At 38.5% G+C, this 14,679-nt stretch overlaps 1 protein-coding gene across 1 annotated transcript in view; it reads left to right on the forward strand.

Annotated features, from left to right (window-relative positions):
* C9 (complement C9) overlaps positions 1-14,679 on the forward strand; it is a 53,119-nt gene that overhangs the window by 4,670 nt on the left and 33,770 nt on the right. Inside the window, exons 2-5 of the mRNA XM_017670316.3 lie at positions 6,278-6,383; positions 6,785-6,929; positions 7,182-7,329; positions 14,103-14,241. Coding sequence (XP_017525805.2) covers positions 6,278-6,383; positions 6,785-6,929; positions 7,182-7,329; positions 14,103-14,241 — 538 coding nt within the window. The remainder of the gene's footprint in view (positions 1-6,277; positions 6,384-6,784; positions 6,930-7,181; positions 7,330-14,102; positions 14,242-14,679) is intronic.

Genomic DNA, 14,679 nt, shown 5'->3' on the forward strand with positions numbered 1-14,679 from the left:
TTGCATGAGTTAAACCAACTGGAAGATACATGGGTTAAGAACGCATGCCTAACTAGCTTATATTTCTCCACTCAAAGGAGCCATGTTGTATTATTTGTTGACAAAAAGATTCCTTCCTACAATACATGTTTTCTGCCTGGGCCTACCACAAAGTGTCCTGGGGAGTGAGCTGCCCCTGAGGTTCTCTTTTTCTAAAGCTGGAAATTACTCTTTATGGCAGGGAGATGGGACCAGAAGTACATCAATAGCCCTTCATTTAATTCATTTCTGGCCCAGCTAGACATCCTGCTGTGTTGATGTACATCAGTTTGATCTGGGAGGTGACTTTCAAGGTGAGATTGAAACACTTGGAGATATGTTTTACTTGACAAATACATTTCATCTAAGAATCCTGAAAGTGCTTTACAAATACTTCTCTACTCAGCCTAATAGCTCAGCAGGGGGAAAGGCAGATGGTGAGCATTGTACATATACAGACTTTGAGCTGCAAAAGATTATCTGCCTAGTGAGTCAAAGGAGCTAGGGAGGGGGTTTTGGGCTCAGAAGGAGCTATCCAAGATCACTCATGTCCTATCTTAATATTTATAAAGCACATTCATTTCAATAGCATGTCTCTTTTGCATAGTCTATTTCTTCCTAATAATTCCTGAGAGCTCTGTCTTTATTTTGCCTCCAAGTACCCAGGTACCTGGCCCAGTAAAGCCAAAACTACCAGGTAATCACATAATTTTCAGTTTATTTTTGCCGAATTTGACATCATTTAGGTGTCAGCTTAAAATAAATCCAGGCAAGAACCAGGCTGTCCAACTGATGAGCTTTACCCGGAGCTGCTATATTAAAAAAATTAATACATTCTAGCTAACCTACTTCATCTCACAATTTCTAGAAATTATGAGAGTATTATATCCAAAAATGATTGAAAGAGCTCTTGCCTTGTAGATTATTTCAAAGAGAAATTTAAGTTGGAAAAAAAAAGAAAAAGGTGGTGCAGGGAACAGGGGAAAATTTCAGTGAACAAGTAGTAGAAGGACCTAGATTCTAAATTGTTTTGCCACTAACTGTCCAGCTTCAGACAAATGGTGTAATTCTCTATTTTAACTTCCCATCCATAAAAGAAAACTAATAACACCTACAAACTTTACCCCTCAGTGGTAGAATTAAAGCTTAATAAGAAAATGAATTTTGAAAACTGTCTAGTAAAAGTAGACAAATATAAGGAACTACTTAATCAACAAATATTTATTGAGTGTTATGGGTTGAAATGTGTCTCCCCAGAATTCAATGTTGATGTTCAAACCCCTACTATCTCAAAATGTGACTGTATTTGGACATTGGGTCTTTAAAAAAGTAAGTCAGTTAAATAGGTCATTAGGGTAGGCTCTAATCCAGTATGATGGGTGTCCTTACAAGAACAATAAATTAGAGCACAGACATGTACAGAGGAAAGACCAAGTGAAGACACAGGGAGAAGACAGCAGTCTATCAGCCAAGGAGAGAGGCCTCAGAAGAGACTAACCCTGCCAACACCTTGATCTCAGACTTCCAGCCTCCTGAACTGTGGGAAAATAAATTTTTAAAATTTAAGCCACACAGGCTGTGGTGCCTTGTTATGACAATCCTAGCAAATAAATATACTGAACCTGGTATCTAGAGGGATGCAAGTCATGCTGCCAGTGCAGCAAAGGTGTGACCTATGAGGACCTTCTTATGGGGACAGGTTGGACCATTCAGGGGATGGATCTAAATCACAGTCTAGGAGGGCAATAAAGGATCAAAGGCAAAGATCTGGTGCTCTGTACTAAGGCCACAGTGTAAGTCAAATCTACAAAAAAGGAAAGTGTTTAAGTTAGATGCTAAAAAGAAAGGGAACTAAGTTTCACATAGTTACTGTGGGGTTACTATTAATGCAAAGGATGTCAGAGAAGTGTCTAGGCAAAGCCAGTATCACTGGACAGGATCCTTATGTGTGAGATAGATGAATAGCCTTTCCCATCAGCCCTGTCTGGGTTCTAGGCTTTCCCAACAAAGAACTGTAACTCACTCTGGAGTATTTTCAGTGGATTTTTACCTCCCATACATGATCCCCAGGCAGTATTATACTCTCTGAACTAGTTATTCATTGAAGCTGGTCTCAGTGGCAGGTGAGAAAGACGAAGGTGTCTTGTCACTGGTCTGTAGAGTATGGTTTCTAGAGCCCAGAAAGTAATCTCTTTAGGGGAGTAGGGGAGATGCTAAAACAAAATGCTAACATGATCATCAAACACAGTGATAAATACAAAAAAGATAGACAGAAGTAGGTACTCCATTGAAGGCAACAGGACTAATACTGGAGAAATTAGAAGATACTGCCAAGATCCATAGAGATGCTCCTAGGTAGAGCTTGAAGTAATTCCTGAAACCAGCGATAGGATCAGCTGTGACATTTTCAGGTCAATGGTGAGTTCAATCTTAGATTATGTTGATATAATATGTGCTCCATCACCTACTTGAATTCCATGCCTTCAGATTTCATGGATATCCACCAGATATTGCCAAGTGGTGTTTCTCAACATTGCATGAATGTGATAATCACCTGAGATACTTTTTTAAAACATTGATGCCTGAAGCCCATCTTCAGAAAGACTGATTTAATTAGTTCAGACTGGGGAACACAATTTTATAATTCTTATTTTTAATATCTGAGAATTATGATAAGCAATCGGTATTGAGACCAACTACTACATACATAAGGGTGCATTTACATTGCCTCTTGATGAGGTCTGTCACTTCCAGGAAGGCCTTAGTTTTATGGTAATGTTCTAGCAGAGAATTTCTCAGCTATGTGGTTTCAGATACACATGAGTACTCAGACTTCAAGGAAAGCAGGTTCTTTGAGGAGTCTGTTTAATACATTTTTAACCTAAATTTTTTATAAGATTAAAGGCCATCATGATTTTGTGGATGGTGTAGGCAATAGTCAGACTTACAAAAGTGGTGTCTCCAGTCATGAAGCCTGCCATCATGACAAGCAAGTCTTGCACAAATACAGTGTGTGTGGCTGACCAGGACATCATAACCTAGAGAAATACAGGACTAGGTCTATCCAAGACAACATAGTCAAAGGACTTCTTTCCCCTTCTGGCATGTAGTTATTCATTTATTTGTTCAAAAAACATTTAATGAGTACCTGTTGTGTTCCAGGCAGTTGATATGCAAGCTGAACAAGATTGAAAAGTTCCTTAACTCACTGATATTTTTATCTAGAATATAAACTCTGTTAGTTTAGGGATCATGGTTTTTGTTTTATTTTCTTTTGTTGTTTTGCACACCATTATATCCCCTATGCTTAGCATATAGAAAAAAATTAATAAATGGTTAATGAATGGATAAGTAACTGAATAATAAATTAATTAAATGAAATATATAATAGCAAAGGTGCTTATGCTAAAAGGAACAATAAGTGACTATAAAAGCTTGTACACAGAAATGTGAATTACATGAAGAGGTTAGGGAAAGTTCACGGTAAAAAAAGAAATTATGCCCAGCATGAGATCAGTATGGTAAATAGGGAATAGAAGGTTTAAAGGCCTGAGGACATAAGAAAAAGTAGTTTATGTCTGGAATTGCAAGCTCAATGGCTGGAGCTTCGATGGAGAAAAGTGAAGTTGAACAATTAGGACAAGATAGACCACATATAGCTCTCTAGACCGTGACTCCTAATTTTCTATTGCACCTGTAACAAACTACTGCAATCAGTGGCTTAAAACAGTACAAATCTATTATCCTACAGTTCCACAAGTCAGAAGTCTAGTGGCTCTCAAATCAAAGTGGGCTAAGAATCACAGTGTTGGCAGGGCTGTGTTTCACTCTGGAACTGAAGGGAAAAATCCACTTTCTTGCTTCTTCCAGCTTCTAGAGGCTGCCTGCATTTCTTAGTTCATGGCCTCCTTCTTCAGAGACAGCAGCCACGTAGAGTCCCTTCTCATGCTTTGAATTTCTCCTGCTTCTTCTGTCTTCACATCTCTCTAAACAACTCTTCTGCTGTTAAGAGTCCACATGTGTGGAACAGGTCACCCAGGTAATACAGGATAACTTACTCTTAGTCACATCTGCAAAGTCTCTTAGGCCATGTAAGGTAACAGATCCACAGATTCTAGGGATTTGTACATGGACACCTTTGAGGGTCATTGTTTTGGATATCACACCATGCTAGAAAATTTGAACTTTATCAAAAGAGCAATGGGAAGCTACTGAAAAGTTTTCAGTAGGGAAATAGATGGTCAAATTTGCATTTTTAAAAGATGCCTCTGGATTATTTATGGAAATTGGATTGGAAAGAAATTATTTCCTATGTATCATCTAGAAAAGATATAATGTTAGTATAGACCAGAGAAATGTCTGAAGGAGATGAAAGATGGATGGATTTAAGAGTCATTTACAAGACTGTGAGCAATATGTTTCAGTGGTTGATTAGATATGGGAGGAGAGCATGGGGATAACACCCAAGACTCTAGCTTAGATGATTGCAAAAACGGTTTTAAAAAAATTTACCAAGATGATAAATACAGGGGTAGGAGCAGTTCTGAGAAGAGGACAAATAATGAATTTGTTTTAGGATACTTGAATTCAGTGGGCTGTGAAGAAATCCAAGTGCAGGAATCCAATTGGGAGTTATTTCCTGGAGTTTAAAATTCAGGAGAGATATCTGGACTACAGACAGAGTACTTCTGAGTGGCATTGGTGTACACATGGAAACCAAAGCCCTGGGAAAAGTGCAGAGAGAGAGGACAAAAAAAAAAGAGAGAGAAAGAGAGAGATCCAAAGAAAGGACCTTGATAATAAACAGCATTTCAGAGACTCTCCAAGGGAGAGGACACTTTCAGGAGAGTAAGAGAACTGGGCAGAAAAGAAAGAAGAAATGAAAGGTGTCTAGTGCTACTCAGTCTAAGAGAAGACAGAGTTTTAAACAAGACTTGTTAACCGCATTGACCACTATGAAGAAGTCAATATGATAAAGACTGGTGGGGAACCAAATGAGCCACATCACAGTCATCATTGACTTGGGCAAGAGCAGCGTCCTTGGGGCAGGAGGGCTGAGCAGTGATTGGTGGGTAAGGAGCAAGAGACCATGGTGTAAACTATCTGTCCAGGCAAGTTGGTTAAAAGGTTGAGAGAATTTAAAAGGTAGCTAAAGGGGCATGTAGGTTAAAGAAGGAGATGAAACATTTTTGGAGGGCGTGCGTGGGGAATGCTAGAAAAACAAATATGTTTATAGCAATTCCTCTAAGAAATGGCTCTTCTTGTAGGGCAGGAGGGAGATGGCAGTGGCTAGAAGAAAATGTAGAGCTCAGAAGAGTTGTTTACTTATTTATATTTAATATCAAAGACTTGAACACAGTATGGTAGAAATAGAGAATTTTAAATGGAGGAGAATTTCAATTGATCCAAGTCTCGAAGAAGAGCTGGGATCTAGAGCTTTTACGGGGTCCTGGCCTTACCTAGCTGTCCCTCTGGAGTAAGAGGCTGCATAAAAAGGATGGGTGCCAGCCAGGGAAGCAGGCACAGGAAAGTTTATAGGATTCTCGTTTGGTGGCTTTAGTTTTTGTTTTATTTCTGTCACTGACTGAGATAATAATCCAACATGGTATTGCAACGAGAAGAGACCCAAATGGTGAACCAAGACAAAGATGAGTTCAAAGCCAGAAAAGCATGTTGAGCACTGGGTCTGGGGTGGGGAAGAAGGCTGTAAGTGCCAAAATATGTATGTTAAAACTCAAAAAAATAAGTACTAAGCCCTGAATCCTGGAGTGGAATGTGAAGTGATAAGTCTCCCAATTAAGAACATATAAAATGTAGGAGTAGGAAAGCTTGAATTATGAAGTGCCTGCTACAGGACTGGCTGGACCAGTTGGCTTAAGTTTGCAAAAGAACCAGGCAACTGGAGGCTTAATTAGACTCTCTGGTGGGTACACAGTGAAACAAGATTTCTATCTTCAAGACTAGTTAATGTAAACTGCTTAGCAGAATGATTTGCTTGTTGTCATGTCACCATTATTATTGGTGCTGTTGTGAGGTTGAAAGCAAAGTTACAATACAGTAAAAGAATTAAATAGAAAGGTGAGCTGAATATACAAAACAGCATGTGATCAAATGTCAAATGAGAGATGTAGTAAAAGAAAAAGTCTGTGATTTGGAAGGGGGAAGAGGAAGTAGTAAATAAATTAAGCTAGTTTATGAAAAAACTTCTTGAACACAGACACACATAATGGTCATAAATTAACATGATCTGTTGCCTTAGTTCTGCCCCAGAGCCAACGCAAAAAAATGGCACTCCATTGCCCATAGACTGCATAATGAGCCCCTGGAGTGAATGGTCGGAATGTGATCCTTGCCTCAAACAAATGGTAAGCGCTCATTGTCATTCCCTACTGATGTCCTCAAATGGAAACTCTATTGCCAGCCTCTTCAGGAAAATGACTATGAATCAGGGAGCACCCCCATCTGAGTTCCAAACTGAGAAGGGAAGACAAATGTCTAAACGAATGAGGCTCACCCTGCCAGGAAATCTGAATGTTGCACAGTGTACTAAAGGAGGGTCATGAGGAACATTTGCTGAGGAAGGGGCTACAAACCCTAGAATATGAGGTGTTACTATAAGTACCATTAGTGACTGCTTTTGGGGCTTCCATCTCAAAACCAGTGACTTACCTGGGTTTCAAGGGTTACAGAGGTGTGGGGGCTGTTTTAGATCATAATCCTGTTTTTGGCATTAGAAATTCTAACTTACCTAGCTGGTTTTGTGCAGTTTCGCTCACGAACTATTGAGGTCTTTGGACAATTTAACGGGCAAAAATGCCTGGATGCTGTGGGAGACAGACGACTGTGTGAGCCCACCCAGGCCTGTGAAGATCCTGAGGATGACTGTGGAAATGACTTTAAATGTGGTACAGGTAATCTTTGCACTCCCATTGTTCATTGTGGGTTTCTGTGTGCACTCCTGCATGAAAAGAAAGGAACATTCTTCTAGATGCTCTTATTTCCAAGTGTGTAAGGGGCTGAGAAAAGGGCCATCTACATGTTTTATACAAACAACTCAAAGGTGTGTGTTTTCCCTCCCCTCTATCATTGAAGTATATTTGATAACTTAAGAAAGAGAAAATTTGGCATTGGACACATAGTGTTTTTCCTGATTTTGATTACAGGCAGATGCATAAAGAGGCAGCTTCTGTGTAATGGTGACAATGACTGTGGAGACTTTTCAGATGAAGACGACTGTGAAAGCGATCCTCGGCCCCCCTGCCGAGAAAGAGTGGTCGAGGAGTCCGAGCTGGCACGGACAGCAGGCTATGGGTCTGTATTCCGCCAGAATGTTTCTAGATGAAGATGAGTGAAAACGATCTTCATCTCTCCTGCCATGCTAGATGGGCAGATGGTCTAAGCTGGTACAAAGAGTAGCCTATGGTTCGGTATTCTGTTTGAATTAGTTCAAGTTTGAAAGAAGGTCTAAGTGCTGAATAAGTATCTCAAGATAATCTGGACAAACTGCCTGGCCTTGGTAGGGGTCTGTAGAATGGACTGTCATCTCAGGATGATAGATGATTGCTTCTGAGCCCAGTAGGAGATGAAACACCTCATTTGTGAGCCTCTGGAAGACCACATCTATGTTCAAGTGACATTTGAAATTTAATTGCTAGCAGTAGGTCTAACAATTTGATTCAAGTATTTGACTTGTCAGTCTTCCATTGAAACTTCTCTGAATCTGCCTGGCTACAGGCTCTCAGGAGGCTCCATCATTCTGAAGTTGATTCCAGAAAAAGAGGACAGAGAAAGCAGGTCTGATGCCGGATGGTGATGGTGTTGAGACTCTGCTTCTCATTATAGACTTAAGTTTCATTAATTTATCATACAAAACACAGGAGCTATGGCCCATTGGTAAGCTCAGATAAGAAGTCTTGGACAGTTTAGAACTCAGAGTTACACAGAATCAAGACCATTATGTAGAGACCTGTGCTCTAGGAGCTGGGAAAATGATATAAGCCTGTTCTGTTCTGTTCCATATAGACAGAGAACATTCCAGGGATGTCTACAGCATGGTCTCCATTACTTGTTCTGAGTTAATTTCAATAAAAGTACTTTGGGTGGATTTGTTGGCAAATTGTACCCAACAGAGACACACCTGTTCTGTCAAACAGTAGTATACTGAAATACATTGACAGACACTGCAATGTATTACATGGCTCTCTTTCATTGCATGTAATAAAATATGTCCCTTCATCCTCATAACTTCAGTGTCCAATTCATAGCAGAAACTCAGTAAATACTGGTGGGTACATAAGTAGATGATTTAATTAATTAATTAATTAAAAGAAATGCATCTAAAATATTATCAGTTAACATCAGGTAAGATTGAAACTGGGTCCCTGGAAAGAAATTTCAGTTCAGAACTCCAGTCCTGGGAATGTGGAGAAGAAAGAAAATGGGGATGATGGTAAGAGCAGGGCTGATAGAGGGACTAAGGAAGTCATTTTCAACCAGAGCTGATTTCCCCCAGGGGACACTGGGTAAAACCTGGAATTTGTTTTGGTGGTCACAAGTGTGGGGATGAGGTGGACCTTTGCAGGTGAGGTGAGGGAACACTACTGACATCCAGTGGATGGAGGCCCTGGATGGCACTAAACATCCCACAATGCACAGGCCAGCCAGACCCAAGACACCTGTAGTGCTGAGACTGAGAACCCCTACGCTAAGGTGTTGAGCAGCCCCTAAGAGAAGACCTCAAGATCAGGTTTGCCTAAAGCTGCAGATGTCCCCTCTCTCTAAGTCATATTATGCTTCCACTTCTTTAATAAGAACAAGAAAAACTTCGAGGATACCAAGAATCATGGGCCAGATCAAATACTTCGTGTGCCCTTCATTCACTTTATAAAATTTTGTCATAGCAGCATTCAAATACAACCAACAGTGTCTTCGGCCTTAGCCTAAAGGTAGAAATCTTGAGTCATATGGATGGCCTTTGTCCCCGGACTCAGCAGGCTGTCCTAATAATTTGCAGTAAATGAGATGGGGATTGTTCAAAACCTTATGACCAGATCACTGAATGCTCCACCGAGTTTCGACTCTTCTTGAGGGAGTCCGTGGTGAAAGCTCATTGCTACTTCATTTTGTTTGATTTGGGTCCAAAAACAGTTTTCTCCCTAATCTAAGGAAGCGGATTTGAAGCAAGGCATTGCCTACTTAATGTTTTCTCACTCAATGCAAATTTACACATTGTCTTAGAGGGAAAGGATACAGAAATCTTGCCTTTGTTAGTGGGAAAACAGTCATTCATAATCTATTGGTTTTCTTTGTTGAGGGAAAAGAAAATTTGTTACGTAGCAGTTGCCAGGGAGTTTCATAATAAGGCATCCCAGAGAGCTGGTCCGTTAAATACATTATGCTTTACCACCAACACTTTTTAAGTTCCCCATTATCATGTTCAATAACCTATCTCTAATTCAGTTTTCATAAAATCTGTTGTTCTCTGACAGCTATCACTTGCATACTTTGAACTTCTAAAAATATTTGTGCACATTCCTTTTCTCTAGGCTTTCATAATAATCCTGTGAGATTGTAGGGGAGGTATTATATTCATTTTACAGATAAGAACTGAGTGAAATAAATAATGCCATTTTGTTCATTAGTTTCTAGCAGAACAAAAACTGAAGTTTCTCTGACTTATATAAAACTACATATTTTCCTTCTTGCCACCCTTACTTTTTCCTTCTTTCCACATGCCCATCACCATTCACATCACTAAAAATCCCTTAAGTCAATACCCTAACTTTAAAGCAAAACTAACCTTAGAAAATAAAACTCCTTAAGTAGCTATTTAGTTCCCAAATATTTGAATTAAGAATATAGACAAGTTGTACAAATCAATAATTAATATTTATGAAGAGGTTTCAAAATAACATGCTTTCTTATATCTACTATATACTTCAATACCATAAATATTACATATTTATTTATCATATATCTCTGTTACTTTTATATGGGGCTATGGAAGTACATAGAATACAGGCAATAGGAGTGAGCATCCTAATTATAGACAGCAACATGGTTATAAACTCCTTCTACACAATACAATCAGGGAAACCCCAAAACAAGTCTTTTCAGCAGTCATATACAGTCAGATTCTTTTACATATGAAAGTCACAAGTACTCATACTCATTAACTTACAGGTTTTTTTCACTTGAGGACTCTCATTTAAATTCTTATGTAAGTAGAAATCACTTGCATCATAAATGTTTCAGCCTCTTGTCCTGTAGGCATCTGAGATTCTCCAGAAGTGTGTAGGGAAATCCCAAACCCATCTTTCATTCATTGAAAACACATAAATCCAAACCAGCTGTCGATCATGTAAAATATGCAAGGAATTACTTTTTCTGTGAGATCTAAGCATAACACCCCTTCTGTGGAGGGAGCTTTCTCTTCAGTTCATTTGGTCAGTTGTAACTGCCTGTGGTTCTAGATGTTGGTGTGAGAAAAGGCATCGTGAAGTGCTGCCAAAGAACACATGTTTTTTTATCTCCCAGGCGATGACATTCCATCCATGAGAAGTTTTCATGCTTCTTGGCAGAAAAAAAAATTGGCTTATGCTAGACCAGACTGACTGTCTCGTAGTAGTGGAACCAAGTCAAAAGTTTTGCAACACTTCTTCCTTAGATGTGCTTTAGATTGTGGATCAGCTTCATTGTAACTTTCCATATGGATCCAGCCAAGTGGCCAATTTCTGTTCTGTAAAACAATAACCTTCCAACTGGGGTACACATACCATAGGGTGCAAAAAGCCTTTCCAAGGGGGACACAGGTAAGCTTTAAGATAATATTTCCCTCAATTATTAGTTACTTAACTAAGGTACCTAATAGTAAATACTCAATTCCATTAGTGTATCTTTTCTATAAAATGCATACGGTTGATCACACAGCAACATCCAAGTCATCAAGCCCATTTTCTTTCTCACTTCTCCTTTTACGACCACCTACATTCTACTTTACAAAAGAAGAGTACACCCCTCATCCACCTCACATTTTACCAGGGGGTGGAAAAACCAGGAAACACCTCCAGGTACTGTACTCAGCTGGACCCTAGCATCTTGTAAGTCAAATGGTCTCCAATTCTTCTTATCAATGGCATTGAAAGATGTCCTACTCAGTTGTTGAATAATGGACTATAACAATAATTTTTGAATGAAGACTAGCATGTTTCTTTTTTTTTTGGCATAAAATTCAGATTAAAGAATTGAGTGGCATTGCTGTGACAAAATTCCTTCTATTCTTGTGCACTTATGTGAGCAAACTTTCTTGCATTCACATCTATAAAAGTGGAAAAAAGAATAAAATTAATACTGAACCCTGTCTTTTCTGGCAATAGTAATATTCATCCATGGATGCAGGAACTAATCAATTAATTAGAAAAGAAGTCCTATTTATTTCATTAAGAGATACCCTTTCAATAAAATTTTTCCTATGTTTATTTACTATTTTTTCAAATTTGATGTACTTATATAGATTAATAATAATGATAACTCAATCCAGAAATTTTAAAAAAATACTTAGGTACTATGGTTAAATGATATTTAATATTTTTAAATTTTCAATTAATACCTTTTGGGTACAGAAAGCATGAAAAAGTGATCAATTAAAACTTCCATGCATAGAACACTTTACACTAAATTTAAATTCTATGGAAGAATTGTAATAGAAATATGGATTCAAGAATAGAAAGGGGGTAGGGACACTTGGGAAATCTCTGTACCTTCTGTTCATTTTGCCATGGACCTAAAACCTCTGTACAAATTTGGTCTTTTAAAAAAAGAATAAAAAAGGATACAATGAAATGTCCAGCTGTTAAAGAAATATAAATACTGTAGTGATTTGAGACCTACCATCAGTACAGCATTTACATCCCATTGGATCTATTTTAAAAAGAGGCAAAATAATTATATTTTAAAGTGTAACTGTTTACAACATGCTAGGAAATTATATCTTTGCAACTTCTTATGCTTAAGAGGAAATATTTTAGATGTCAAACTAAAACTGTGCAGGGAGGCATAGTTTGTCAAAATCTTTTACAGTGTAGACAAGCAGAATCTGAACTACCCAAAAACATGCCATAGTAACTCAATCTCCAGGCTTATGTGCACATCATCCTCCTGCCTTTTGAGCCTCATCCTTCAAAACCCAAATCAAATCCTTCTTCTAAAACTCTTTGTGACCCTGCCATGGGGGGAGCTTTTCCTCTTGGGAATCTGTGCAGCACTTACCTCATTTGGCACACACATGTTCAACCAGGGATTGTCTTTTGAATTGGTGATTATGTGCTCAACTCCCTAACATGAATATAATTTTCATGAGAACAAGGACTGTGTATTAGTATCTTAACATTATCCATTGTTTATTGCAAACACTACCTTATACAAAGATATAGTAGTCAGCTAAGTGTTAATCAATCATCATTATATATAAAGATTAATGTCATTGTTTGCTAAAAGTGACGAAGTATAGGGTCTCTATTAATGTCGATAAAATACAGTTCACTATAGAATAAAGAAAATGTACTTGAGGTCTTGTTTAAGAAACAAATACAGATGAGTTTTTTCTAGTATGCTGTGTCTTTGAATCAAAACTTTAGTAATACAAAACAGAACAAAAAAACTATTTATTGCTAACATGTCTGTAGATGCTAGGAGGAGTGAAGAATTGAAGCCAAACTTATAATTTACCATGAGGGATAAGATATTCAAGAAAGTAAACCAGATACATACAGAATGTTTTTTTTTCCCCCTCACTTCCTTACTGAAGTTACTAGGTCTAATTTTTGGCCCTATTTTGGAACTCTAGGGCCATAGAATTTTTCATAGACGGTATTCTTAGGTTGGGCAAGAAATGAGAAGTGGTTAACTTTAACTACGGTCAGTTTTAAGAAAGATATTCCTTAATTAGTTCCTTAATTTGCCTTCCATTAAATTTGAGCTATACTGTTCATTTTCTCTGTAGATTCAAAATTTATTAAGAATGTGCAATTTATGTGAAGATGTAGTTTTTAACCCACTGGCAGCAGGATACACTTTCAATCATTTTTCTTGCACTAGAAATGGTTTCACACACAGCGAGCCATCCATGTCCTTTGACAAATCGCTCTTGAAACTGACATCAGGATTTGTAATCCAGCTCATTAGAGTCAGGGATATGGTCTTCAGGAATGGAAGAATTTATACTTTTGTGCCAAGCTGAGTTATAGATGTGAAGATCCAACCTCCATTTTGGCCTCCCTGGCCTGGGACCCTTTATTCCAAATACTGTTTAGACAGCAATGACTGTTCCTCCAATTAACAAAAGTGTACTTCAGAAAACAAAGTACTTCTTGTTCATATACTGTTTTTAGGTCTACAAATCAAACAACTCTTTTAAACTAAACAAGATTCCTATTTCTGAATTAAAGCTTGCCAAATAAAAATATTTTTCTGGGAGAAAAAAGTAGAACTTTAAGGAGGCCTTGCTGGGATACTGAAATTTTTGTGTTCCTCTTGGAAAGTAAAATAGGAATAATATAAGTCTGGAGGGAATGAGGTTCTTGACAAGCAAAGAGACAGCTGGAGGAAAGGGCTTAAGTTCAAAGAGAATGCAGGGAGAAAGAACCCCAATGCTGATTCATAGATTAAAAATCTCAGGCATATGTTATCCTGCCCCCCAGAGATGCACTGTTCTCAAATAATTTAAATAGGTGGTATTACAACTTTGGCTCTTAGTTCACTAAGGAAGGTTAGCTGAGAGTTACAGCGGTGGAATTGAGACTCTGGGAGCCAGGCAGACAGTCCCTTGCTCCCTACTTACTGCATTTCTTTCATTGCGTTCTCAACATGTCCTAGTTGCATAGAAGAGTTGCTGAGCCCTTCCCAAGGCATGCTTTCGGAGACAGGAAGCAGAGGTGAACAGGCTCTTGCTTCTGCCTCTGACTATGATGGGGGTGGTGACCTGGTGACTGGGATATAAGGGAAAGCTCTGTCTCTTCCCACCTGCAGAGGGCTGTCTTGCATTAGCTCCTGGTTTCTGCACATAATGCTACTCTGTTCGTTCTCAGGATCAACATCCTAGGGATGGATCCCCTGAGCACGCCTTTTGACAACGAGTACTACAATGGACTCTGTGAACGAGTTCGGGATGGAAACACCTTGACGTACTACCGCAAACCCTGGAATGTGGCTTCTCTGGCCTATGAAGTAAGTCACCTGAGAAGAAACACATTGTTCAGCTTGTAGCTGAAAAGCTGTTTCAGTAAGTTTATACTAAACAATGTGAAAAATTCACTAGAATATAAGAATTTAATGTGAGTGTAAGACTGACTTAAGGAAGAGAAGGTATAATTTGAATCTCTTTAGAAAACATACAGTAGTTTATAGTCACATCCTCAGGAACATGTATTTAGCGATAGAGCTTTGGTAAATACCTAGACTCCTTGCAAAGAATCATCTTTGATAAAACTGAAAATTAAATTAGTGCTGATTTAAGTACAAAGTGTAGTGTTTCCATGGTATTTAAGCCTGGTTTTTACTAGCCTACCAATGAAAACCCACCTTTATGTTTGTTTTCCTTCAATATTCCCCTTTGTAAAGCCTGTGTGACCAATGTGAGCAGCTGTTTTCACTCACCTCAAACCT

The sequence above is a fragment of the Manis javanica genome, chromosome 1, assembly GCF_040802235.1.
Source record: "Manis javanica isolate MJ-LG chromosome 1, MJ_LKY, whole genome shotgun sequence".
In the NCBI taxonomy this organism is placed as follows: Eukaryota; Metazoa; Chordata; class Mammalia; order Pholidota; family Manidae; genus Manis; species Manis javanica.